Source organism: Neophocaena asiaeorientalis, unplaced genomic scaffold, assembly GCF_003031525.2.
Source record: "Neophocaena asiaeorientalis asiaeorientalis breed wild unplaced genomic scaffold, Neophocaena_asiaeorientalis_V1.1 scaffold828, whole genome shotgun sequence".
Classification (NCBI taxonomy): domain Eukaryota; kingdom Metazoa; phylum Chordata; class Mammalia; order Artiodactyla; family Phocoenidae; genus Neophocaena; species Neophocaena asiaeorientalis.
This window is the reverse complement of record NW_020175443.1, coordinates 2235449-2258428: the sequence shown is the minus strand read 5'-3', so window position 1 is coordinate 2258428 and position 22980 is coordinate 2235449. Positions and strand designations below refer to the sequence as shown.

At 53.4% G+C, this 22980-nt stretch overlaps 1 protein-coding gene across 7 annotated transcripts in view; it reads left to right on the top strand.

Annotated features, from left to right (window-relative positions):
* PISD (phosphatidylserine decarboxylase) overlaps positions 1-22805 on the top strand; it is a 36464-nt gene extending 13659 nt beyond the window's left edge. For 2 of the 7 annotated variants that reach the window (XM_024767988.1, XM_024767984.1), the window contains exons 3-8: positions 18187-18352; positions 19805-20041; positions 20215-20353; positions 20586-20732; positions 20998-21158; positions 21752-22805. In XM_024767988.1, the coding sequence (XP_024623756.1) occupies positions 18239-18352; positions 19805-20041; positions 20215-20353; positions 20586-20732; positions 20998-21158; positions 21752-21976 (1023 nt within the window). In that variant the 5' untranslated portion in view covers positions 18187-18238 and the 3' untranslated portion in view covers positions 21977-22805. Of the gene's footprint in view, positions 1-11481; positions 12829-16389; positions 16595-18186; positions 18353-19804; positions 20042-20214; positions 20354-20585; positions 20733-20997; positions 21159-21751 lie in introns of those variants that run through there. The other 5 variants (XM_024767986.1, XM_024767981.1, XM_024767987.1 and 2 more) reach the window with 5 other exon arrangements.
* The last annotated feature ends 175 nt before the right edge of the window (positions 22806-22980 follow it).

Sequence of the window (22980 nt, the reverse complement as noted above, 5' to 3'; positions counted from 1 at the left end):
GTGGGTGCAGCGCTCACATAGGAGCAGTAAGGAGGGAGGGACAGGGTGTCAGGAGACTTGAGATCTGGGCACCAGCAGCTGCGAGGCCTTGGGTGAGTTGTGTCACCTTGGGGCTTCTGTTTTTACACATTTAAGAAAATGTTTCTAAGATTTTTGCCTGATCTAAGATTCATGTTGTTTTTATGGTAGAAAAGAAGAAAAAAAAAGTTCATGCAGGGACTTCCCTGGTGGCAAAGTGGTTAAGAATCCGCCTGCCAATGCAGGGGACACGGGTTTGAGCCCTGGTCCGGGAAAATCCCACATGCCGCGGAGCAACTAAGCCCGTGCGCCACAGCTACTGAGCCTGCACTCTAGAGCCCGCAAGCCACAACTACTGAGCCCGCGTGCCACAACTACTGAAGCCTGTGCGCCTAGAGCCTGGGCTCTACAACAAGAGAAGCCCCTGCAATGAGAAGCCCGTGCTCCGCAGCAAGAGAAGCCACCACAATGAGAAGCCTGCACACCGCGACGAAGAGTAGCCCCTGCTCGCCACAACTAGAGAAAGCTTGCGCGCTGCAAAGAAGACCCAATGCAGCAATCAATCAATCAATAAATTTATAAAATTAAAAAAAAAAGTTCATGCAATCTGCTGACTAGAAATGAAACCTATGTGTTTGCTGCTGTGGGATTAAAGGGAATTCTGTAACTAGCAACAAAGTAACCTGTTAAGGAGAGTGGAGTCTCTGGAAGCTTTCAGGAGCATCCAGGTTCCAGTAGCTCCACTCTTTCTCTCTCTATATATATGGCATCACTTTCCCCAATGTGGAAATAGCTTTGTCCTTTATCTACTTATAAAGATGTGTTCATCTACAAAAAATAAGGAAGTGTTGCAAAATATGAAGATGAAAAGAGTTGATGACCTGTAATCCTACAACCCACAGGAAACCAGTTAACATTTTGGTGAACATCACCCTTCTAAGCTTTTGGCTCTGTTTAGGAGTATGTATTGTTAAATTAATTTTTATTTTTAATAAGATAGTTTAAAAATTTAAAATATGATCATGTGAAAATTCAAATAGTAAAGAAGGGATTACATAAAAATGAGCCTTCCATTCTCCACCCCGTCTGCTAATCCCATTCCTGCTCTCCAGAAGCAAGCAAGAGTTCTTCATGTTTTTTTTAAAATTTATTTGTTTATTTTATTTTTGGCTGCGTTGTGTTTTCATTGCTGTGGGCGTAAGATTGCTTTGGCTATTCGGGGTCTTTTGTGTTTCCATACAAATTGTGAAATTTTTTGTTCTAGTTCTGTGAAAAATGCCAGTGGTAGTTTGATAGGGATTGCATTGAATCTGTAGATTGCTTTGGGTAGTAGAGTCATTTTCACAATGTTGATTCTTCCCATCCAAGAACATGGTATATCTCTCCATCTATTTGTATCATCTTTAATTTCTTTCATCAGTGTCTTATAATTTTCTGGCAGGCGGATTCTTAACCACTGCGCCACCAGGGAAGACCCAAGCAAGAATTTTTAACATTTCTTGTGTATCTTCCAGAAAGTCTCTTCATACTTACATATTTATTGAAAGTTGATTTAATTTTTTTCCAATTTCATTGAGAAACAGTTGATATATATCACTGTATATATGTTTAAGGTGTACAGCATGATAGCTTGATACATTGTGAAATGATTATCACAGTAGGTTCAGCTAATATCCATCATCTCATATAGATACAATAAAAAGAAAATGAAGAAAAAAGGAAAAAAAAAGTTTCTCCTTGTGATGAGAACTCTTAGGACTAACTCTCTTAATTTTCCTGTATGTTAATACAGCAGTGGTAACTATAGTCATCATATTGTACATTACATCCCTAGTACTTATTTCTCTTATATCTGGAAGTTTGTACCTTTTGGCCACCTTCCTCTGATTCCCCGCTCCCCCTCCTCCTCAGTCTGATCTGTTTTTCTGAGTTTGGTGGGAGTTTTTGTTCTTTTTTGTTTTGTTCCACATATAAGTGAGATCATATGGTATTTGTCTTTTTCTGTCTGAGTCATTCCACTTAGCATAATGCCTTTAAGGTCCATCCATGTTGTCGCAAATGGTAGAATTTCCTTATTTTTTATGGCTGAATAATACTCCATTGTAAATATATACACCATAACTTCTTTATTCATTCATCACTTGATGGACACTTAAGTTGTTTCCATGTCTTGGCTACTGTAAATAATGCTACTGTGGTGATTTAATTTCTTTTTTTAAAAAAAAATTATTTATTTTTTGCTGCATTGGGTCTTTGTTGCTGAGCGTGGGCTTTCTCTAGTTGCAGAGAGCAGGGACTATTCTTTGTTCTGGTGTGCCGGCTTCTCATTGTGGTGACTTCTCTTGTTGCAGAACACAGGCTTTAGGCACGGGCTTCAGTAATTGTGGCTCGCGGAGTCTAGAGCACAGACTCAGTAGCTGTGGCGCACAGGATTAGTTGCTCTGCGGCATGTGGGATCTTCCCTGACCAGGGCTCAAACCCATGTCCCCTGCATTGGCAGGTGGATTCTTAACCGTTGTGCCACCAGGGAAGCCCTGATTCAATTTCTAAGTCGACTTTACTGAGGTATTGTTTACATGCAATAAAACCCTTTTTAAGCATATAATTCATTGGTTTTAATAAATATATAGACTTGTGTAATCACGACCACACTGGAGATATAAAATATGTATCCCTTTGCAGTCAGTATCCACCCATGGTTCCAGGCAATCACTGATCTGCTTCCTATCACTATAGATGAGATTTTTCTTTTAAGAAATTTTATTTAAATGGAATGTACTCTGTTTTGTGTGGTTTATTTCGCTGACCATAATGTTGAAATTCATTCCTCTTTATTGCTGAATAGTACTTCATTGGATGGATATGCCACAGTTTTTTTTTTTAATTTTACTTATTTTTGGTTGTGTTGGGTCTTCGTTGATGTGCACGGGCTTTCTCTAGTTGCGTGAGCGGGGGCTTCTCTTCGTTGTGGTGCGCGGGCTTCTCGTTGCAGTGTTTTCTCTTCTTGTGGAGCACGGGCTCTAGGCACGTGGGCTTCAGTAGTTATGGCATGAGGGCTCAGTAGTTGTGGCTCTCGGGCTCTAGAGCGCAGGCTCAGTAGTTGTGGTGCACGGGCTTAGTTGTTCTGCAGCATGTGGGATCTTCCCGGACCAGGGCTCGAACCCGTGTCCCCTGCGTTGGCAGGAGGATTTTTAACCACTGTGCCACCAAGGAAGCCCCACATATTATTTTTAACCCTTCATCTGTTGGTGGACATTTGGGTTGTTTGCATCTTTTGACTATTATGTATAAAGTCTATATGAATATTTGTGTTTAAGTCTTTGTGTAGACATTTGTTTTCATTTCTTTTGTGTAAATACCTAAAAGTTCAATTACTATTCATAGGTAACTGTGTATTTATAAGAAACCACCAAACTGTTTTGAAAGTATTAATAGTTGTTTTACCATTTTGTATTCCCATTAGCAATATATGAAAATTTCTGCAATCTTATTAAATTCACTTATTCAGGTAGCTTTTTGTAGAAATTTTCATTGAAGACATTCTGGTTTTCATTTTGGAAGTTTCAAGTTGTTCTTTTTTATGTCTTCCATTTCTCTCATTAAGATCATATTTTCCCATAAATCTTTGAGCATATTGTGCTTGTTTATTTAGCTGTCTCAAAGTCCTTTTCTCCTTTTCATCATCTTCTGTCATTTTGGGGTCTATTTCTTTTTCTTTTTTTTCAAAAAATAAATTTATTTATTTATTTTTGGCTGCATTGGGTCTTCATTGCTGGGCGCGGGCTTTCTCTAGTTGCGGTGAGTGGGGGCTACTCTTCGTTGCAATGCGTGGGCTTCTCATTGCGGTGGCTTCTTTTGTTGGGGAGCAAAGGCTCTAGGTGCGCAGGCTTCAGTAGTTGTGGCGCACGGGCTCAGTAGTTGTGGCTCGTGTGCTCTAGAGCTTAGGCTCAGTAGCTGTGGCGTACGGGCTTAGTTGCTCCACGGCATGTGGGATCTTCCCGGACCAGTGATGGAACCCATGTTCCCTGCATTGTATTTTTGGCTGCGTTGGGTCTTCATTGCTGCACGTGGACTTTCTCTAGTTGCGGCAGCAGGCGTACTCTTTTGTTGTGGTGCGCAGGCTTCTTGTTGAGGTGGCTTCTCTTGTTGCAGAGCACGGGCTCTAGGTGCACGGGCTTCATTAGTTGTGGCACATGGGCTCAGCAGTTGTGGCTCATGAGCTCTAGAACACAGGCTCAGTAGTTGTGGCATATGGTCTTAGTTGCTCTGCGGCATGTGGGATCTTCCCGGACCAGGGCTCGAACCCGTGTTGCCTGCATTGGCAGGCAGATTCTTAACCACTACGCCACCAGTGAAGCCCCATCATACTGTTTTGCAACCATTACCACTATCCGTTCCTAGAACTTTTTCATCATCTCAAACAGAAGCTTTGTACCTTTTAAATAATATTCCCTAGTCTACCTCCTACCCAACCCCCTTAAGCACTGTTCTACTCTGTCTCTGGGAAGACTGTTCTAGGTACTTCATATTAGTGGAATCATACATTTGTCTCTTGGTGTCTGGCTTATTATTTCACTTACCAGATTTTCAAGATTCATCCATGTTTATAGCATGTTTCAGAGTTTCTTTCCTTTTTAAGGCCGAATAGTATTCCATTTTATGGATGGAACATGTTTTGTTTATCATCTATTGATAGATAGTGGTTTGTTTCCACTTTGGCTGTTGGAATAGTGCTTCTGTGAGCATTGGTGTACAAGTATCTGCTTGAGTCTTTGCTTTCAGTTCTTTTGGGTGTATAACTAGGAGTGGAGTTTCTGGATCATATGGTCAATCTATGTTTAACTTTTTGAGGAACTGCCAAACTTTTCCACAGTGGCTGTACCATTTTATATTCCAATTCGCATTGTATGAGGATTCCACTTTCTCCACATCCTCACCAACACCTTTTTAAAAAATTAGGTCCCACTTGTTTATTTTTGTTTTTATTTCCATTACTCTAGGAGGTGGATCAAAAAAGATCTTGCTGTGATTTATGTCAGAGTGTTCTTCCTATGTTTTCCTCTAAGAGTTTTATAGTGTCTGGTCTTACATTTAGGTCTCTAATCCACCTTTTAATTTTTTTATAATAGCCATCCTAATGGGTGTGAAATTGTATCTCATTGAGGTTTGGATTTTCATTTCCTAATGACTAGTGATGTTGAGCATCCTTTCACTTGCTTATTGGCTATTTATATATCTTTGGAGAAACGTCTATTCAAGCCCTTTGTCCATTTAAAAAAATATATATATATTTATTTATTTATTTATGGCTGCGTTGGGTCTTCGTTGCTGCACGCGGGCTTTCTCTAGTTGTGGCAAGCGGGGGCTACTCTTTGTTGTGGTGCGCGAGCTTCTCATACAGTGGCTTCTCTTGCTGCAGAGCATGGGCTCAAGAGCGCAGGTTCAGTAGTTGTGGTGCATGGGCTTTGTTGCTCTGTGGTACGTGAGATCTTCCCAGACCAGGGCTTGAACCCATGTCCCCTGTATTGGCAGGTGGATTCTTAACCACTGCACCACCAGGGAAGTCCCCCTTTGTCCATTTTTGAATTGTGTGGTTTTTCGTTGCAGGAGTTCTTTATTTTTCTGGATACTAGACCCTTATCTGGTATATGTATTTGCAAATATTTTTCTCCTATTCTGTGGCTTATCTTTTTTTTTTTTTTTTTTTTTTGCGGTACGCGGGCCTCTCACTGCTGCGGCCTTGCGGAGCACAGGCTCCAGACGCTCAGGCGCAGCGGCCATGGCTCACGGGCCCAGCCGCTCCGCGGCATGTGGGATCTTCCCGGACCGGGGCAGGAACCCGTGTCCCCTGCATCGGCAGGCGGACTCCCAACCACTGCGCCACCAGGGAAACCCTATGGCTTATCTTTTTACTCTCTTGATCATATCTTTTGATGAGGTCCAATTTATCTATTTATACTTTTATTTCCTGTGTTTCTGGTGTCATATCTAAGAAATCATTTCTGAATCCAGTGTCATGAAGATTTTCTCCTGTTTTCCTCTAAGAATTTTATAGTTTTAAGTCTTATGTTTAGGTCTTTGATCCATTTTGAGTTGTTTTTTTATATCGTGTAAGGTTAAGTATCTGACTTCATTCATGGGGATGTGCAGTTTTCCCAGCACATTCCCATTGTATGGTCTTGGCCCCCTTCTGGAAGTCAGTCTCATTCTCTTGTAAATGACAGAGGTGATGTAACGCTCTGACAGAATGTTGGAGAACTGGGAGGACAGTCATGATTCCCATCCCTTCTCACCTGACGACTTGTTGCATAATCACGGGCTTTATTTTTCACTTGATGTCTGTCTGTTTTTTTAAATGGATATACAGTTGACCCTTGAACAATGCGGGTGTTAGCGGCACTGACTCCCCTCCCCCCAGCGACTGAAAATATGCATATAACTTTACAGGCCACTCTCGGTATGCGTGGCTTCACATCCTCCAATTACGTAGTACTGTAGTACGTATTTATTGAAAAAAGTCTGCTTATAAGTGGACCTGCGCATTCAAACCTGTGTTGTTCAGGGATCAACTACTCCTGTTTTGTATCTTGCCTTTTTTACCTTATACATATTGCTACATATGATGATTTTGCAAGACTTCATGTAACTACATACGTTAAGTGGCTCTGCTACCATAGTGGATTCTGGTGCCCTGGTGGTTTTTACCATCGTGATTAACGTTGTAGAGCACATCTTTGCACGTAGGCCTTTTCCTCAGGCTGAATGCCTCAGTGTAGAATTGCTGTCTGAAGGGGTCTGGGCACCTGCACGATTTTTGCTACATGTTTGCCGTCTAAAACTATTGTACCCGTTTGTAATAGGCATTGTTGGGTATATGAACCACACTGGGTGTTACTGAGACAGTTGTCATAGATGAACACCATTCCTCTCTTCTTGAATTTGCTGCTTCATTCAACAGATCTTTGAGCTCCTTCCATATGCCAGGCCCTGTTGAGATGCTGGGGATCCACTGGTAGAGCTAGAGCTCCCGTCCTCAGAGAGCTTCCCTTATTAGGGGCTGAGATAGCTGAGAAACAGATGGACACATGGACATGTCTAGTGGTTGAAAGGCCGTGGAGAGAACATAGGTAAAGGGCACAGTGTCTCAGGCTGGGGCAGAGCTGGGCTGGGACCAAGGCAGTCAGGGAAGGAAGGAAGGCCCCGCTTAGTGCCATGTGGGCTGAGGGGGCATCTGAGGGGCCGGGAGAGTGGTCCAGGTAGAGGCTTGAGATGGATAGAGAACACTTGTCTCTGTTTAGGGAGAACAAAGAGCCCCTGTGGCTGGAGGCACAGAAGGCAGGAAGGTAGGAGGGCAGGAGGACCCGTGGCGCCAGCTCAGCCTGTCCTCTGAGTGAGTGCTGAGTAATCTGGGTTCTGATCCAGTCGTCCTGGCTGCTATGGAGACAGATTAGGGGACCTGTTGGGAGGCTCTGACAGGATCCCAGCAAGAGAAGGTGGTGGCCTGGATCAGAGTGGGGAGCAGTGGGGTTGGGGTAGGGGAGGCACTCGATTCTGGTATTTTTTTTATTGATGTATAGTTGATGTAAGTTACAGGTGTGCAGTATAGAGATTCATAATTTTTAAAGGTTAAACTCCTTTTAAGGTTATTATAAACCAGTGGCTGTATTCCCTATGTTGTACAGCATATTCTTGCAACTTATTTAATTCATTAATTTATTTATTTTTGGCTGCGTTCGGTCTTCGTTGCTGTGTGCGGGCTTTCTCTAGTTGCGGCGAGCGGGGACTACTCTTCATTGCCCTGCGCGGGCTTCTCATTCTTCTCATTGCGGTGGCTTCTCTTGTGGCGGAGCATGGTCTCTAGGCATGTGGGCTTCAGTAGTTGTGGCACGCAGGCTCAGTAGTTGTGGCTCTTGGGCTCTAGAGTGCAGGTTCAGTAGTTGTGGCACACAGGCTTAGTTGCTCCGTGGCATGTGGGATCTTCCCGGACCGGGGCTCGAACCCGTGTTTCCTGCATTGGGCAGGCAGATTCATAACCATTGCGCCACCAGGGAAGTCCTTGTAACTTATTTTATACCTAATAGTTTGTACCTCTTACTCTCCTATCCCAATATTCCTCCCCACCCCCACCCCCCTGCCACTGGTAACCACTAGTTCTCTATATCTGTGAGTTTGCTGCTTTTTTGTTATATTCACTAGTTTTCTGTATTTTTTAGATTCCACATTCGATTCTGGGTATGTTTTGAGGGGAGAATGGACAGGATGCACTAATGGATTGCATGCGGGGGGAGAGAGAAATTGAAAATGACTCGTGAGTTTTGACTTGAGTGGATGGAGGGGTAGAGTAGCTCTTTACTGAGAGCAGTGGAGGAAATAGGGAACATCAAGAATCATACCTTAATACAGGGCTTCCCTGGTGGCGCAGTGGTTGAGAGTCCGCCTGCCGATGCAGGGGACATGGGTTCATGCCCCAGTCCAGGAAGATCCCACATGCCGCGGAGCGGCTGGGCCCGTGAGCCATGGCCGCTGAGCCTGCGCGTCCGGAGCCTGTGCTCCGCAAGGGGAGAGGCCACAACGGTGAGAGGCCCGCGTACCGCAAAAAAAAAAAAAAAAAAAAAAAAAAGAATCATACCTTAATACAGTTTGTAATTTGCTTTTCTTTAAATGTGAGTCCACTTCAACATTTTCATGTGTTTATTCTCTGTCTATACTGGCTCAGAGTATTTGTAAGTTTAACGTTTAGTCTGAATAGCACGGAACAAGGAATCCACCACATTCCTCTGGCTCTGGTCAGACCAGGAGAACGCCCTGCCCTTAGAACTGGAGCCTCGAGCAGGCCGAGTGCCGCGTATGAAGGAGGGGACGCTTCCACGAGTTTCTTTTCAGGAACTCATGGTGTCCTTCCTGAAAAAGGTCAGGGTTTGGGGTCAAAGAGCCCGGCTACCTTATTTGGGCTACCTGGGCCTGGCGTTTGGCCTCAGTGGGGAGGGTGGTCGCCACCAGGCCTCTCTGGAGAACTGGCTTCAAGGGAGCAACACTGACCAGAGCTGGAAGGCCACCGCCTGTGCCCGAGCATCGCAGTCTGCGTTTGTGCGGCAGCTGTGATGTCAGATATGCTGTCCTTTTTGTCTCTATAAGTCAAAGGGGGGAACAGACCTTCATAAGTGCTTCTTACCAAGAGGGGTGGAAGGTGTGTAGCGTCTTTAAGCCCAGGTCACGAGGTGACCTGGATGGCAGGTGTGTATGGGGGGAGTGCCCAGGTGTGCCGCCCCCCTCCCGCCGGGGTTTCCTGTTCCATGAAGGGTGGCATCTGGTGGCAGATTTCTCTTGGTCTCTGGTGCTTCTGAGGAGTCCTTTTTGCCTTCACGGGTCTTGAGGACAGAGGTGCAGGCGGTGGGGAAGCTGGCCTGATAGAAAGGGGGGCCCTTTGGGGAAGAAGCCATCCATGTGTCCCTCCTCCTGCAAACCAAGGAGCTGACTCTGCAGAGATGGGGCCCTAGGCTGCAGAGTGGGCTGTGGTCATCGGAGGGCTGCTGCCTGGACAGGAGGGAGGGGTTCAGCTCGGAACTGCCCCACCCGCCTCATGAAGCAGCAGTGGTGGGCATGATGCCGCCTCAGGGCCAGAGAGGCGCTGTGTGCTGAGTGTGGTCTTGAGTTTTTCTCCCTAGTAGTAGAATTTAGAGGTTTTTCTGTGGCTTAAAGCAAAGTCTTCCAGTATTTTATTGTGAACACTTTTGAACAGAGTAGAAAAGTTGAGAGAATTGTTACCCACACACACTGCTTGAGTGACCAGTTATTAATGTTTCCTCGTATCTGCTTTGTCTCTGTGCATATGTACAGACTCTCCTCTGAGCCACTGAAAGTACATAGCAGACATTATGAAACTTCACCCCTAAACACTTCAGTCCACATCTGAGCACATCTGGTTTGTTGTCATCTCGTCTGGCCATGGGGTGTGTTAGCACTGCTTCCTTGTTTCTGCCCTCAGTTTAGTATTTTTAAAATGTGAGGTGTGACGTTCCAGTTCTGAAAAGGAATAAAGCCAGATCAGCCTGTCAGGTCTCCCACGTCGCTCACCGCTACCCCGTCGATCTGCACTTGGCATTTCCTTCGCTCCACAAGTCCATGACCCTGGACAGTGTAGAACATGTTTTGCATGTTTTTAAACTTCCTGTAATTGTTATAGCTTTATTGTTCCCCCCTGTGAACAGGCTGCTGTTAAATGAAAATGACGTAGGTGTAAATAAATACCTGGTCCTATGCTGGCAGGGGGTGGAGATTCAGTAAGTACTATTTTATCTCTTACCTAATAGGTGTTGAGAAGACAGTTCTGGATGTTAAAATGGGCAGACAGTCAAGTTGGTGGGAAGTAGACCCTGCTGCCTGCCCAGCTCTGACCTCAGAGAATCCTGGCCTCATTCCAGGGCAGGAGGACATCTCAAGGCCTCAGGGACCTCCTTCGTGGTATGTGCCAGGAGCTGTGGCAGCCACTCCAGCCTTTCCTCTCCCTTGCCTCCCCCAGCCCAAGGGGGTGCTCTGTGCCTGCACCACTAAGGGGAAAGGGAATGGACAAGGCTGGGCTCCTGCCTGGAGGGAGCTTTCTGCTGGGCTTCCTTACCCTGCTGCACCCTCCTCGCTACCTGGGTGGCAGAGAAGTCATCTGGGCTGGTGGGATTGCTAGGAAACATTCGAGAACATGAAGGGAGAATTTGGCAGGGCTGTGAGAAGCCTTCAGATGAAGGAATCACCTGAGGGTAGTCCGTGCTTGTCTGGGCTCCTGCCCAGGCTTCTGTGAGGCTGATAACCTGCCCCTGGCTCCTCGTGCCAGCCTTGGGACACCGACTATCACCTCTCTTCTTCGAGGGGCCTCCATCGGCCCCCAGGGAATGAGAATTAACAGAGAGCACCTGCCACCCCTGCCCCGCCACTCCCTTCTGTCCCCTGGCACAGCAGGGCACGGAGTTCACTCTGCAAGGAACGGGGGACTGGCAGTGGGTTGCCTGAGGAGGTTGGCCTGTCCACGGGTGCTGCGGCCAAGTGGCCTGGGGCCTGCAGAGCCTCGCAGTGGCACTAGGTGGCACTCCCTCCCAGGGGAGTCCAAAGAAGGTGGGAGGACTAGAAATTAAGGACCAAGTGTGGGTGGCCGGAAGGGACCTCATTTGGGCTGGGAGAGTAAACCTTCCAAGGGGTTTTTTTCTTACTTCCAGAAATCATGTTGAGTATTGTCTGGAATATTGTCCAGAAGGCATTTCCCTCCTGAGATATACGTGGTGGAGGGCAGGTTAGAAGACTGGGCGGGCTAATCTCAGGGCAGACCTGTGGGCTGGTTTATGAGTTTCCTAGACACCAGTCAGCCTGAGAGGCTTTGAATGATTACAGAGGAGTTCTGGTCCATGTGGAGCGGCCTAGTTGGTCATTTTACAGTGGAGAGCATCAGTGCTCCACAGGCCGCTCAGCGAATAAGAATCTGGGCTTTTGATCCAGACTTGTTTTTCCCCCTTAGGTCTAACTTCGGTCCTGCTGGATGCACTGCAGGCTTTGGGGAAGTCAGGACGGTCTTCCTGGATTTCTGGTTCTGGAATTTAGTGTTGCTAAGATTGTGTATCCCATCTTCCTGTGCTTTAACTCCTTTTTATTCCATCTCAAGTGGTGGTTGGTTGGAGCTCTGAGGTGAGCAGGGGTCTAAAGTCTCGCTGGGGCTCCGAGAATGCTGTGAGCCCAGGCTAGGAGGCTGAGGTGGGCTGTGCACCTCCCTGCCTCCCAGTTCCTACTGGCGTCCCAAGGATCCCTCCAGCTTGTTATGGAGCACTTGGTTGGGCTGGATCCAGGTGAGGGGGCAGGTGTGTGGGGCTGTGTCTGCATGTTGCTGTGTCCTCTTCCAGGCTGCCTTGGCTGAGCTGCCCATCTCTTCACAAGCCCTGTCAGCTCTCTTCCTGGTCTAAATGTTGCTTTAGAAACTAAATTCCCAGTGGTCAAAAGAAGCTGGGGTTGTTCAGCTAATCAGGCTCCTGAATTCCACATGCTTTTTGTGGTTGAGTAGTGGTGGTGGTCCCGCTGGACCCCCCCCTCCCCTAAAAAGTATTAAGCTGGTTCATTCCATCCCACGTTGACTGCTTTCAGTGGGCATGGGGGTAGGGTGCTGACCCTGCAGTGGGGTACCATCTAGTGGGGTAGAAAGATAAGGTGAGAATCACCCCACAGGTCTTGATCCCCGCTAGGAAGCCTACGTGCTAGGCGGGGGTGGACCTTGCCCACTGGGTCTTGTTTGCTGGTCTGCACCGGGGGATTTTGTGTGTCAGGGTATGTCTGCCTGGAGGAGAGGGGGTGGGGTGAGGAGCAGCCTTTGTCTTCAGGGTCGGGTGTATGAAGGAGCGAGGGCTTTGAGGGCTTTGAGGGCTAGAAAAGGTGTCTGGAGGTGGCTTTGTGTTCAGTCTAGAGAAGCCGGCCCTCGGGTGAGGTCCGCAGCACGTGGAGGCCCTGGCGGCCCGGAGGGGTGTGTGGGAGGCGCTCACGGCCCAGGGAGCCCAGCCCCGCCCTCAGGAGGCACCCGCGAAGTCCTGTGGCCATCGGCCGGTCGCCTGTTCCCGCCGCTCCCCTGGCCCCGCCCCTTCCCTTAAAGGAACCCCAGGCTGGGGGGCGGGGCGCGGCTGACTAGCGAGCCTGGTGTCCGGTCTCCTGCCGCTGCCCCTGACTGGGTGGAGCCGAGCACCCGCACGCAGTCAGGCTTCCGAGGAGCGAGCGAGGAGCGGCGCCTCCCTGCGAGTTCAGCCGGAGCTCGGCGCCGCGGAAGCCAGCGGAGCGGACCACCTGCTGGTGAGTGAGCGGCCGCGGCCGAGCCGCCCCGCGCAAGCGGAAGGCCTGCTCGCGTAGCTGGGAGGCCGGTCGCCCCTCACCGCTTGGGGCCTGAGGGAGCCCACCCCCCAACCCCGATCGAGTGTGGCTTCCCTGGCCCCGCACGGTGGGTCACGGGGCCGGGCAGGATGAGCTCACTTCCTTCGCGTCGTGTAGCATCTCCTTGCCTCCCGGCCCGGAAAAGGGAAATGTGGGCGTTGCGGGCGGCTCGATGTCCTCCTGCGCCCATTTCCTCAGTTCTGCCCGAAGGGTCTGGGACGGGCGCCAGAGGGGGAGGGGAGCAGCAGTGTTCCTCGGTGGGACCCGGACATGCTGCAGTTGTCACCATGTACCAGCCAAGGGGCAGGAGGAGGTGACACCCCGCCCTTCCCAGGACCCCGTTCCCCGCTAGTGCCAAGGATTGCCCCAGAGAAGGTTCCTTTCCTTCAGGGGATTTAAGAAAGAGTCCTGCCGAGTCCTGTCCCCATCTCTACCGCCCTTGAAAGAGGTGCCTCTGGACTCTTCTCTCTGCTTCCTCTTCTCTCGCCCAAGGCTTCCCCAAGATGGCTCACCCGTTTCACCTGGGAGAATCCATTTTCCTGGTTCCCTACTTCTGACATTTTGTCAGCTTCTAGCCTTGGAACTCAGGGGAGGAATGGTTGGTGGCCCCACCTGGACACAGCTACCCAGCTGGGAGTGTGCACAGCAAGTCAGGCTGGGGACACATGTTTTGGGGGGCACTGGGGGTTTCTGCTGAGGCTTCAGGCCAGGTAACTGGCACCCGGTGAGCTTTCCACTCAGGGAGCAGGAGCACGTCCTTGGGCTCTCGGGCTGGACACGTGCAGGGTTGCAAGGCCTTCGTCTAGGGCGGTGAGGGGTGGGTGGGGATGTTGCAGCACCTCTGGGGTGTGAACCCCCAGAACAGCATGTCCTGGCAAAGGTGAGCTCCCCCCAGCATGGTCCTGTTGAGCCATCCCTTCCTACTCACGTCATCGCTGCTCCTGTGTTTGGGCTCCTCTGTCAGAACTGCCTCCTCTGCCCTGTTCCTTCCATCTTCCCAGTGGTAGCAAACTTCTGTCCTCCCAGAGCGTGGGTTTGGAAAGGGAGGGGAGGCATTGGGAGCCAGGTCTGGGGGGTGAGGCTGCACTAAGCTCTTGGATGGAAGAGAGGCGTGGGGTTTCTACGCAGAGTTGTTATTGGCCTTGGTCACAGCTTTGATCTGAGACTCAGGACGGGTGAGCGGAGGAAGGACCCTTCCCATTTCCAGATGAGGAAACTGAGACTCAGAGAGCACGTGTGACTTGCAAGGCCTTTCCCAGCTCTCAGGGCGAGAGTGGGGGGAGGGCATCCAGGATCACAGTAACCAGATTGTCCTTGCCCCCCACCAAAGCCTCTGTGTTCTCATGTTCCATATGGCCATGTAATGACTTTAAAGTCCTACTGGTCATAGCCCCAAACTCACCTCCACAGAGTGTCCTTGAGACTCTCAGGAGAGAGGGAAGGGGTCTGTACTTCTCTACTTCAGGGCGCTCTCCTTGCAGGCTCCTCCTTCAGGCCTGAACTCCCCAAGTTGCTCTCAGGGAACCAGAAAGGGAGAAAGCTCTAGCTTGGCCTCCAAAGGCCACTGTAGGCGCAGAGGGCAAGTGGGGCTCTGAGATGGGGATGCTGGGAGCACTGTTGGTTGAGGAAGTGGCTCTGCTCCTGGGAAGTGAGAAGGGGTGACCACTAGGGAACCCCTTCCCTCCGTCCTGCGGCTCTGAGCTAGTCAGAGGGTGTTGGCCTGTTTCCTGGTGGACAGCTGAATTCATGTCAGCTTGCTGGGGGCCTTTTGGGGAACACTGGTGATTTAAAAGAAACCTGACCCTGGTCTCAGTGTCCCATTTTAGAAGAGGAAGTAGAGTAGTGACGGAGACAGGACTGAGGCTTGAAGACCTCCTGCCCAACTTCTCAGGGCAGTTCCTGGAGTCTCTCCAGGATAGCAGCTCCTTGGGCTGGTCCCCCAGAGTCCCCTCCACTGCCCTGGTGGGCTGTGTGGCCCGGTCATGCCCCTGGACTGGAGGCCTTGGGGGAGAATGCGATGCAAAGGCACACACGGGGGATCTGCTTTGAGGTCCTGAGGTCTTGGGCCAAGCTGGGTTTGTCTGTGGCTTCCTGAATGTACCTTTCTGACAACATCCTGCAGCGGTCAAGGTCCCACTGTGGAAAACTGGCAGGAGGAGGCCTGGCTCCCATCCCCGCCCACAAGGCGTCGCCAGCCCCCACTGTGAATCCTGGGTGTGCGAGCAGCCCAAGCTTTCTAGAGTTTCTAGAGTCGGGGAGAGAGCCTTGTCCTGGAGCCTAGCTTCAGGCGCAAACCTGACTGCCCATCACCCCGCTGGGCCTGTTTCCTGGGGAGCCACCAGGAGGCGAGTTTGGGGCCCGAGGCTGGGAGGGTGGGGCAGGGCTGTGCTCGGCAGGTGGGTGGGGCTGTGCTTGGCAGGTGGGCTGTAGGAAGGGAGATAGTGGGACCTCAGCTCGAGCCTGGCCAGGCAAAAGCCAGAGTGTCCATGGGGCCTTGGGCAGGAGGAGGCCTGTGCGGGCACCCTCCTGCCATTCAACGGCCATTCAGCGAGGCGGGTAGCCTGGGGAGATGAGCTTGCCGAGGGGTCCTGGTCTGAGGTGGGGTGGGCCTTGGCAGGGGTGGAAATCCATGCTAACGTCCAAACCTTAGTCAGCCTCATCCAGCCCCACGGCCACTCACACCTAGAGATCTGGCAGGTGTCAGTCAGGCTGGCGGTTTTCACCTCCTTGGCTGAGGTGGGTTTGCCCAGGACCTCAGAAGTTCAGCCTGTGAGGGTCGAGCTATGTCCGAGTTGGGGCCTCCTGTTCGGTCTTGGCGCGGGGGCCTGGGCCGGGTCAGTTCTCTGCCTTCGGAGCAGCCCTGGGACCCCGCATGTCTTCATCTAAAGACGACGTGGGGCGCGTGGGTTGGGGGCTGCGCTGGGCAGGGCTGTGACTCCCAGGCTGCAGAATGTTTGCTCTCCCCCTGCCTGTGATCTGCAGAGGCTGGGCGTCCTCTCAGGGAGCTGGGCGGTCGCGGACCAAAGTGCTGTTCCTCCCGAGAGAGATGGGAAGGCGGGGTGGCCAGTTTCCCTGAGGTCGCCCTGGTGCCCCTCTTCAGAGGAGGCAGGTATGGGGGACCCTGAGACGGGGGCTGGGGACGACGACGAGGACAGAGCCGGAGCAGGCCAGATGCTGGGGTCTCACCGCCGCGCCTCTCCCGCCTTCCTGCGCCCTCATCCCTCAGATGCTACTTTGTCATCTGAAAGGAAAATGGGTCAGGTCCCAGCGAGGGAGGGGCCGCCGGGGCCGCAGACAGGCCGACGCTGGGCGCCCGCCTGGAGCGCGGGGCTCAGATTCCCGCTTGTGCTCCTGGGTTCAGAGGCGCCGGGTCCCCTCCCTGCTGGGAGCAGGCAGGCAGCCAGGCCAGGGACAGAACGGGCCGAGGGCGGGCCCAGTGCGCAGGCCGAGCAGGTGTGTGATCGGTGCCTGTCTCTGCAACAGCCCTGATCCGTTGGACTGGACCTAGCCAGGGAGCGGTCCCCCAGCCGCAGCCGCCGGGGCGAGGAGCGGTGACAGCGCAGGAGCTCGGGGGGGAAGGGAGGAACGAGGAGAGACAAAGGGAGCGAGCCTGGCACTGCCTCCCTGCGCCGCCCACCATGTGTCAGTCAGAGGCACGGCGAGGACCGGAGCTCCGCCCGGCAAAATGGTGAGATGCTGCGGGTCACGGCTGCGTCCTAACCTGGCCTCGCCCTGCCTTGACCTCCGAAAGGTCAGAGTTCACGTCCAGCGGCCCTGTGGTGGAGGTGGTGGCGGCGGCAGGGTGCCGGGGTACCAGCCCCCGCGGCTGGAGGGGCCCGGCCTGGGGGACCTGAGTCGGAGAGCCCGTTTCAGGTACTGGGGGGCCAGCAGGCTGGTGGGCCAGTGTCTGCGCTGCGCCCCCACCCCGCTGCAGCGCAGCTCCTCCGAGATTGGTCCCTGTACTTCTGCAGAGAGCAAGGTGGATGGGGGGAGCCCAGGGGAGAGCAGTGATGTGTCAGGCTTTGCTTGGCCCCTACCCACTTGCCAGACCTTTTTAAAGCTGGAGGGGGTGGGATGGGAGAGACAGTGGACACAGGGGGTCTGGTGAGCAGTGGAGAAGCAGCGCCTCCCAGGGCCACCATTGAGCTGCAGGGCCTGGCCTTCGGCTCAGTTCTCCATTTTTTTCTGCTTTTCATATCAGCTGAGGTGCCTCTTTGTTCCTTGGTTTGTTGAGCAATTGGGGGCAGAGGACAGAGCTGCTCTGAGAGCACACAGGCACAGATGGAGCCTTATTCTCCAGTTGAACGCAGTGTTTCTGTAGATGAGGAAACCAAAGCCCCGGGACATTCTCAGAGTGGGTAGCAGTGTGGTCTTGTGATGGCCACACTGGGGCCTCAGGAGCACTTTCTAGGTCCTAGGCATGTGGCAAGGTGACTTGGGCCTCAGTGTCATGCCTCAGGAGGGCCAGGGTTCCGGTGGAAAGGCTCATCCCAGAGTCTGGCTCCCTCGAGGCTGAGCCTGGCTTAATGCGCTGAATTTGAGCTGGTGGGGTCTGGGGAAGGCCCACCTACCTTTATCGGAAGGAGGAGGGGCCTGGGTCAGGTGTATGTGGCCCCAGCAGACCTGGAAGGTGGCCTGAGGGTTGGCGGGGAGCTTATCCCCACCAACCTCTGGATCGTTTTGGAGAACCTGACCTGATACAGAAAGAGCACGGGGATGGATGGAGCAGTAGCGTGAGTGCGTGCGTGTGTGTGTGTCTGTGTGTGTGTGTGTGTGTACACGCGCACTAGTGCTTGTGCATGTTTGTGTGTTCCTTTGTGATCTTGTCAGGCCCCTCAAATGAGGAAATAAGATGCTTGGAGCCATGAAGAGATTTTCCCAGACCCTGCGCTGCCAGGGGCTAAGGGGGATCAGACTAGCTCTCCTTGGAGTCTGTGTGGGCAGAGCTGGCCCCAGGCCGGTAGGGGGCCGCAAGGCAGGTTCTGCACCGTCTTCTTGGTGCACTCAGCCCCAAGGTCCTCTCCGGGGTCCCTGCCAGGTTCAGAAGCTACTCCATCTGAGAGGCGCCTCACCCTGTGTGTCTCAGCTGACAGGCAGGTGGGGAGACTGGGAAGTGAGTCTGCCGACCAGAGGCAGCCAAGCCCCCACCTCAGAGTGGGGTTGGGATGAAGGAGTTTGGCCGGTGCTGCCCGACTCCATCGAGAGGCGAACCTGCTGAGGGTGAGGTGGGGCCCCCAGTCCTCCACTGACCCTGGCTGTGTGCGGACGTGTGCCCTGCAGGTTGTACTTCCCCCAGCTGGCCCTGAGGCGAAGGCTGGGACAGCTGAGCTGCATGTCCAAACCCGCCCTGAAACTGCGCTCCTGGCCCCTGACGGTCCTCTACTACCTCCTGCCCCTTGGCGCCCTCAGGCCACTCAGCCGGGTGGGATGGAGACCTGTGAGCAGGGTAAGTGTGCAGGGGCTGCTGGCCTGGCCTCCCCCCAGGCAGGCCTGAGGTTGGGGCCCAGGAGACCGAGGAGGAGAAGACATTTGTCAGATCAGAGGTGGTGCTGTGGGGCCTGAGCGCTCCAACAGGGTCACATTGGAAGGCGAGCCTGTGGAGAGGGTGGGCTGCAGACAGGTGACTGTAATGGCCCACCGTCCACTGCCTGCTGTCTCTGCCTGCATTTCTGCCATGTGGGGACTCTGCTTCTGGAAAGAACCCACATTGGGCATTCAGAAAATGGTGCCTGAAAAGAGCTTAGGGGTGATTTTGAGAAGAATCCAAATTAATTTCTGGACGCCAGAGGGTGGTTCAGGGAGGCTGGAGCCTGTGTGGGCCCCTTTGGGTGAGGATGCCTTTGAGGACCCAGGAGCCCCAGGCAGGGCTGCGTGAGGGAACGGCCTGGCTGCGCCTGGCTCTCAGGCAAGCTGGCCCCAAGGAAGAAACCCTGCTCCCAGGCCCTTGGACAGCGCAGGTGGGCATTGCCAGGGCTTGAAAGCTCAGGGGCACCTCTGGGCATTAGGCCTGGGGTCATAGGGCAGCCCTGGGCTGCCCCCGCAGATGGGCGTCAGCTGGGAGTGCTGGGAGCCGCTAACTTATTGCCTCTTTAAAGGTGTTTAAAGTTGGAGTGGAATTGCTTTTATGCTTTGGGGACTTGGTGTCTTGGTTGTGTTCAGCAAGCAGCAGCCACCAATTAGAAGCACGTCCCACTATGGCAGAGGCACTTGAGGTTTAAGAGGCTGCCCCTTCTGGGTCATCTGGCCCTGAGTTTGGCAGGAGGGTCTGACTGAGAGGCCGAGTCCCCTCTGCCTCCTGGAGGAGCACCAGGTGGGGACAGCTGTGTGGACAGGTGGGCTCAGCGGGCATGTCCAGGCCCTCGGAGCGCAGGTGTCAGTGGTCAACCCATCTGCATGAGAGTCCCCAACCTCGGGGTGGGGGGCGATGAGCACATGCGCTTTGGGCTGTGGACTTGCCCACGCACCAGAGGCCTCTCCTTTCTGTGCTGGTCTGGGACTCGGGCAGTAGTGCCCGCGCCACAGCCTGTGTGACTGTGTCAGATCTGTTTGCCCCTCCCCACCTCAAGAAGTGAGGCTGTGTTGGCCAGTCTCCCCGGGGACTGGGGAGGGAGTCGGGTAGCTGCTGTGGGAAGTCTGCAGGAAATGGCTGACAGCTGAGCTGTAAGTCACTGTGTCACAGGCCTGGCCAGTACTGTGTGTGAGAGATGAGAGATTTGGAAGCTCAGTCTGGTTCCTGGTGTGAGACAACCATGTCACAAAGCCCTCGTGGGGACAAGCTGCTCAGGCCTCGGGAGGTGGCCCCCATGGGGAGGGGAGAGGGTACCGGCTGATGGGGAGGAGGGGGTTGGGGGGTGAGCACACGGTGTGGCTGACTCACCCACCTGCCCGCGGCCTGCAGGTGGCCCTGTACAAGTCGGTGCCGACGCGCTTGCTATCGCGGGCTTGGGGCCGCCTCAACCAAGTGGAGCTGCCGCACTGGTTGCGCAGGCCCGTCTACAGCCTGTACATCTGGACTTTCGGGGTTAACATGAAGGAGGCCGCCGTGGAGGACCTGCACCACTACCGCAACCTCAGCGAGTTCTTCCGGCGCAAGCTGAAGCCACAGGCCCGGCCAGTGTGCGGCCTGCACAGCGTGGTGAGGCCCCAACCCCACCTTCTACTCCTGCCTCCGTACAGGCAGCTCTTGGCTGTGCCTTTAGGAAGAGGTGGCCTGGTGGGCACTCCTCCCAGGCCAAACCCCAAGAAGGAGGTGGCCCTGCCCTCTGCCCCCTCCCCTCCCCCACAGCGAGCCTCTCCTGGCCCTTCCAGATCAGTCCATCGGATGGGAAGATCCTCAACTTCGGGCAGGTGAAGAACTGCGAGGTGGAGCAGGTGAAGGGGGTCACCTACTCACTGGAGTCGTTCCTGGGCCCTCGCATCCCCACAGAGGACCTGCCCTTCCCACCAGGTGGGTTCCGGCCTGGTGGTGGCCAGGCAGCTGTGCTGTGGCGTGGCTGCGCTGGATGTCAGAGGGTAGAGGGTGGGGATGGGAGTGGGTCCGGGAGGGAGGCCTGTGGACCAGTAGTTACTCTGCCCGCAGCTTCAGGCCTCCCTGGAGCCAGTGTCCAGGCTGCACGCAGGCTCCGTGTTGGGTAGCATCAAGTGCTTGTCTGAGCACCTGGTTCGTGTCTGCCCCACAGCCACCTCCTGTGGCTCCTTCAGGAGCCAGCTGGTCACCCGAGAAGGGAACGAGCTCTACCACTGCGTCATCTACCTGGCCCCCGGGGACTACCACTGCTTCCATTCCCCCACTGACTGGACTGTCTCCCACCGGCGCCACTTCCCAGGTAGGCCTGGGCCAGCACATGGGTGGGACCTGCCCCTGGGGGACTCAGAGAGGTCCTCAGCTTCTTGGTATCAGGAGACGCAGGCTCCAAAGCTGTGAGGTGACTGCTGGGCATGGGTGGCAGGGGCAGGCTGGGAGCCAGCCTGCTCTGCATTTGGAATGACATGGGGGTACAGTGGGTCTTGGGCCCTCCCAGAGTAGACACACTGGGCTCTAGGAGGCTTGTCCTCCCGATGGGCAGGGAGTGGCAGTGTCTGTCCCCACAGGCTCCCTGATGTCCGTGAACCCCGGCATGGCCCGCTGGATCAAAGAGCTCTTCTGCCACAATGAGCGGGTAGTCCTGACTGGGGACTGGAAACACGGCTTCTTCTCACTGACGGCTGTTGGGGCCACCAACGTGGGCTCCATCCGCATCTACTTTGACCAGGTAAGCAGAGCCCAGACCCTGCCGAAGCCCAAGGGCTAGGCCACTTGCACCGTCTCCTGTGCAGCCAGATCCATCTGGACTGTAAGTTCTAGGAGGGCACATCCCCCACCAGGCCTGGCTGTGCAGAGCAGCTGCCCTGAGGAGGGGCTGGGCCCTGAGCTCCTGCTCTGCTTATCCCCCACCCACCCCTGTCTCGAGGTGGCTGGTGAGGGAGGGAATTAACTTCCCTTCCTGGCACTTTGCTGCTGCAGAAACACAAGGGGAACTTGGGTGGGGTGGGGCATGCTGATGGAGGCCAAGTGTGTGAGGGGTGCCGTAGTACCCATGCCTGCGGGGCTTCCCCTCTTGGTGTCAGTTTGCCCCTCAGCCCCCCGGGTGCTGGTGTTGTGGCACCGTTCGTACTAGTGAACAGTTGGGGGTCTGAATCCTCCATTTCCCTCCAGTTCAGAGCTGGTCAGGGGCTACCAGGTTAGGCCTAGTCCATGGCCTGAGCTGCTGTCCGGACCTCCCTTTCTGAGCAGGGTGGGGGACAGGTTCAGGACGGCAGCAGAGGTGTGTTCAAGGTCCACGTGCTCTGCCTCCATCTCCCACAGGACCTGCACACAAACAGCCCACGGTACAGCAAGGGCTCCTACAATGACTTCAGCTTCGTGACGCACATGAACAAGGAGGGCATCCCCATGCGCAAGGGCGAGCACCTGGGCGAGTTCAACCTGGGCTCCACCATTGTGCTCATCTTCGAGGCCCCCAAGGACTTCAACTTCAAGCTGAAAGCGGGACAGAAAATCCGATTCGGGGAGGCTCTGGGCTCTCTCTAGAGCCTCTTTCATGGCTACAGCTGCTGAGGGGTCTTTTCCACAGAAATGTGAGGTTTCAAGGGGGACCTCTGAGGCTATCTAGGGAGGGGACCATCGGGTCTGACCAGGCAGGACCTGGGTGACTTCTGTCCCTGCTGTCCAGGGTGCAGACAAGGTTGTCAGAGCCCCTCTCATGTCCTAGACTTACATCTTCCCCCTACCCACCTGAAGAGAAAGTGCAGGCCAGGACGATTGATTCCCTCTTGGAGATTTTCTAACGTTTTGTATAAACTGGAGATTCTACATCTCCTGGCTGAGCATTCAGTTGTTCTGATTTCCGTTTTAAGATAAGTGGTAGTTAAAGTACCTTCTTGCTGCTCCTCCTATCACTGCTTTTTGGCCTCCCTTGCATGGGGCGAGGTGCCTCCTGGCACTGACTGTGGGTCCCAGACCAGGGCCTTTAATGCAACTGCTCCCAACCTGCTTGTTGGGAAAAGCTGTCTTCTCTCTTTGCACTTATGGCTGAATGCATCACCTCCGACTCTGCCATCAACTTCCGAGGGTGCTCACTAATGGTTCGGGGCGTTGCAGGCCCCAATGAGTGACCTTCTGGAGCTGGCAGGTCCTCTTTCCAGTAGGCAGGACCCATAACCAAACCCCTCAGTGGTGTCCAAAGCAAAAGGGGCAGGCAGCTAGCTGGTGGTGGCCCAGCTGGGGCCAGGGGAGAGCTTCGGTCCCCTCCCTGTATCCAGACCTACAGAAAAGTTGCTGCTATTGATCAGGGGCTTATGTTGGAGGCAAAGGAACCTTGGTGGTGTATTTGATGTGTGGGGGAGGGGAGAATGTCAGTGCCTAGAAAACCCGTCCCCAGGCAACAGGTACGCAGTCCTTGGGGAGCCACTGATTGTGGGGACAGGGCCAGATTTCATGTTTCCTGGGGATGCTGTGAATTTCTCCTGCAGGAGAAGCCATTTGAACTTTTTCAACTGTATCAGTAGCACAGTATTTTTGTATGAAAAGTGGGA